The sequence below is a fragment of the Nicrophorus vespilloides genome, unplaced genomic scaffold (genome assembly GCF_001412225.1).
Source record: "Nicrophorus vespilloides isolate i.1.1-1 unplaced genomic scaffold, Nicve_v1.0, whole genome shotgun sequence".
Taxonomy (NCBI): domain Eukaryota; kingdom Metazoa; phylum Arthropoda; class Insecta; order Coleoptera; family Silphidae; genus Nicrophorus; species Nicrophorus vespilloides.
Window position 1 is genome coordinate 1 of NW_017097346.1, and position 4,169 is coordinate 4,169.

General features: G+C 36.8%; 1 protein-coding gene across 1 annotated transcript in view; it reads left to right on the forward strand.

Moving 5' to 3' along the window:
* The first annotated feature begins 1,305 nt into the window (after positions 1-1,305).
* Positions 1,306-4,169, forward strand: part of LOC108559883 (protein arginine N-methyltransferase 7) — a 3,617-nt gene continuing 753 nt past the window's right edge. The window contains exon 1 of the mRNA XM_017917253.1: positions 1,306-3,088. Within this exon, the coding sequence (XP_017772742.1) occupies positions 1,418-3,088 (1,671 nt within the window). The 5' untranslated portion in view covers positions 1,306-1,417. The remainder of the gene's footprint in view (positions 3,089-4,169) is intronic.

The window sequence follows — 4,169 nt, forward strand, 5'->3', positions numbered from 1 at the left end:
GTCTTTAAAATCATCAATTTTCTCAATAACTATACACGATACAATTATAAATGAGCGCCAAATTAAAGCTTAATGTTTACCTTTCCAACGTGTTTTCTATCATATTTGTAAGCAGTGCGAGTTTCTTGTAATTTTTGAAATTAGTGTCTTTACAAATCATCAATTTTCTCAATAACTATACACGACACAATTATAAATGAGAGCGCAAATTAAAGCTTAATGTTTACACTTTCCAACGTGCTTTCTATCATATTTGTAACCAGTGCGAGTTTCTTGTAATTTTTGAAAATTGAGTGTCTTTACAAATCATCAATTTTCTCAATAACTATACTTATATAGATCGAAATTAAACAAATTATTTTAAATCATATTTGTAACCAGTGCGAGTTTCTTGTAATTTTTGAAAATTTAGTGTCTTTACAAATCATCAATTTTCTCAATAACTATACACGATACAATTATAAATGAGAGCGCAAATTAAAGCTTAATGTTTGGCTTTCCAACGTGCCCTCTACAAATCATCAATTTTCTCTATTACCAATGCAGTTTTGAGATTATAATTAAAGAGTGTCTTTACAAATCATCAATTTTCTCAATAACTATACACGACTACAATTATAAATGAGACGCGCAAATTAAAGCTTAATGTTTAGACTTTCCAACGTGCTTCCTCTTCACAAATCATCAATTTTCTCAATAACTATACACGATGCAATTATAAATGAGCGCTCAAATTAAAGTTTAATGTTTACACTTTCCAACGTGCTTCCTATCATATATGTAAGCAGTGTCAATTTCTTGTAATTTTTGAAAATTGAGTGTCTTTACAAATCATCAATTTCCAACATGCTATCTGTCATTATGGAATTCCCGGGTTCACTAGATCAACTGAAAATTGCTAATTATAATTACAGCATTAACTAAATGTTTACGATCCGAACATATTAATAGATTGAATTCCATTCTTGAATTAATATCATATTTTCATAGTGTTAAATTATTTGTTGATAAAATGTCCATCAATTAAGTCAATAATATCTCAATCTTAGAACGTCTATTAAGAATACTGATTGAAGGGAAACCCAAGATCTTGAGAATTCCCAACGATATCTTATTTAAAATTATTCTTTAATTTCAAAACACATTTGCAGACAAGAATTATTTTTTATAAATTCATAAATTTACTTGTGTTTTATGTTGTAGCTTTGCATGTTTTTAGGTATATAAGTAACAGTAATATGAATCAAAAGTGTAGATATTTTTTTTGAGTTTGAAGGTGTTAATCAGTGTTAATGATTAATGGTACAGCTACCTCTGTGAGTGCAAAGTGAAAATATTGAACATGTGTACGAGCGGTTGTCAAAGTGGAATTTAACCTAGAAAAATCGGCAAACAAGTGATAACAAGTGATAAATGAATGTTGGTGTGGGTTAGCAGTGGAATTGCTAAAAGATTTTTCAGAAGAATGTCGTCGTTCGTGCAGAATTTGAACCCGATCACCGGTGAAAACGACTGGATCGTGCAGAACGACCACTATGATTACCATCAGGAGATAGCCAGAGCCGCTTTCGCTGATATGTTGCATGACACAGAGAGGAATGAGATGTACGAGATGGGCCTGAAGGTTGCCATCGAGCACATGCATAAGCAGGGCAAGAAGGCCAATGTGTTGGACATTGGTACGGGCACAGGACTGCTGTCGATGATGGCTGTGAGACACGGGGCTGACAGTATAGTAGCCTGCGAAGCTTTCAAACCGATGAGTGCGTGCGCGAAAGAGATCATAAAGCTGAATGGCTTTGAGAGCCGCATCAAAGTGATTGACAAGAAGTCAACTGAGCTGACGGTAGGACAAGATTGTGATATGGATTGCAGAGCTAATATATTGGTTACAGAAGTCTTTGATACTGAACTGATCGGTGAAGGCGCATTGAGCACCTTCAAGCATGCTCACGATGAGCTGCTGGAGAAAGATTGCATAGTTGTCCCTCACAGTGGGACTGTGTACGCACAAGTGATTGAGAGCCCTTTGGTCAGGAACTGGAACATCCTGAAGGACGTTTTCGATGACGATGGGAAACTTCTGGTGAAGGTCCCGGATTCGATGAAGAGATGCAAGGGAACGATCAGCTTGCACGATCTACAGTTGAGCGAGGTGAAGCTGCACGAGTTCGCGCAGCTGGTCGAACCGGTGAAGGTGCTGCGCTTCGATTTCTCCGGTAAAACGCCGTTCGTATTCGACAGATCGACGATCAACACGGCGAAGGCGCGGAAAGATGGTAAAGCTCAGGCGGTGTTCATGTGGTGGGATCTGAACATGGACATCGATAACAAGATAACATTGTCGTGCGCTCCCTATTGGGCTCATCCGCTTTATAAGGAGGAACTGCCTTGGAGGGATCACTGGATGCAGGCTGTCTATTATCTACCCAAAGAGTTGGACGTGAAGAAGGACTCGGAGGTGCATCTGGTTTCCTGTCACGACGAGTATTCGCTCTGGTTCAACCTGAAGAACGATTTGAATATGTCGCAGGAGGATTACGCGTCTCCGAACTGCGATTGCGGTGTGCACATAGCGTACTCCAGGACTAGGATAGGTCAGATGAACGATGGGACCAGGGTGAAGAAGTACTTGAGCGTCATCGACGACTACGTTGGAGAGGACTCCGTGGTTCTGCTGAACGGGCACGGATTCTTATCCGGTTTGGCTGCGGCGAAGAGAGCCAAGAAGGTGTACGTCTTGGAGAGTAACAGCCTTTCGAAGAGGGTCCTCAGAACCATAGTCGCGGAGAACAAATTTAGCAACGTCGAGTTCATCGATGACGTGAAGAAGTTCAGTCCGAGCGAGAAGATTGACGTGGTGCTGGGCGAGCCGTACTTCGTGAGCAGCATTTTGCCTTGGGACAATCTCCTATACGTGCATTCGCTCGATGCTCTGGGAATGTGGTTTTCCGGCGACGTTAAGGTTTTCCCCGGCAGAGCGAAAGTGATGGGACTTCCCATGCGATTCAAAGATCTGCATAAAATACGGGCGCCGTTGAGGACATGCCAAGAGTTCGAGATGAAGCCCTTCGATAAATTAATTGAGGTAAACACTAAAACTCAATTTATAATCCTCAACTATTCTATTATTCCTATTGGATTTTGACCAAAAAAAAAGTTAATTGATTAAAAATAATCAACATCTTTCTAAACTAATTATAATAAGATTGTGTAAATTGATTTAAACTAAAAATAGACTAAGCAATTGAAAGGTATTTAACACAAATGCATAAATGAATATTAAGTTTGTTTATATGGGAATAATTCGAGTTGAACTGGAAATCGTGCAGTGGGTTTTTCCAAAATTTAGTGTCTTTATAAATCATCAATTTTCTCAATAACTATACACGATACAATTATAAATGAGCGCGCAAATTAAAGCTTAATGTTTAGACTTTCCAACGTGCTTTCTATCATATTTGTAACAGTGTCATTTCTTGTAATTTTTGAAAATTTAGTGTCTTTACAAATCATCAATTTTCTCAATAACTATACACGATACAATTATAAATGAGGCTCAAATTAAAGCTTAATGTTTAGACTTTCAACGTGCTTTTCTATCATATTTGTAACCAGTGCGAGTTTCTTGTAATTTTTGAAAATTGAGTGTCTTTACAAATCATCAATTTTCTCAATAACTATACACGACACAATTATAAATGAGAGCGCAAATTAAAGCTTAATGTTTAGACTTTCCAACGTGCTTTTCTATCATATTTGTAACCAGTGCGGTTTCTTGTAATTTTTGAAATTAGTGTCTTTACAAATCATCAATTTTCTCAATAACTATACACGACACAATTATAAATGAGACGCAAATTAAAGTAAATGTTTAGACTTTCAAATGCTTTATCATATTTGTAAGTAACCAGTGCGAGTTTCTTGTAATTTTGAAAATGAGTGTCTTTACAAATCATCAATTTTCTCAATAACTATACACGAACAATTATAAATGAGAGCGCAAATTAAAGCTTAATGTTTACACTTTCCAACGTTCTTTCTATCATATTTGTAACTATTGCGAGTTTCTTGTAATTTTTGCAAATTCAGTGTCTTTACAAATCATCAATTTTCTCAATAACTATACACGATACTATTATAAATGAGAGCGCAAATTAAAACTAAAT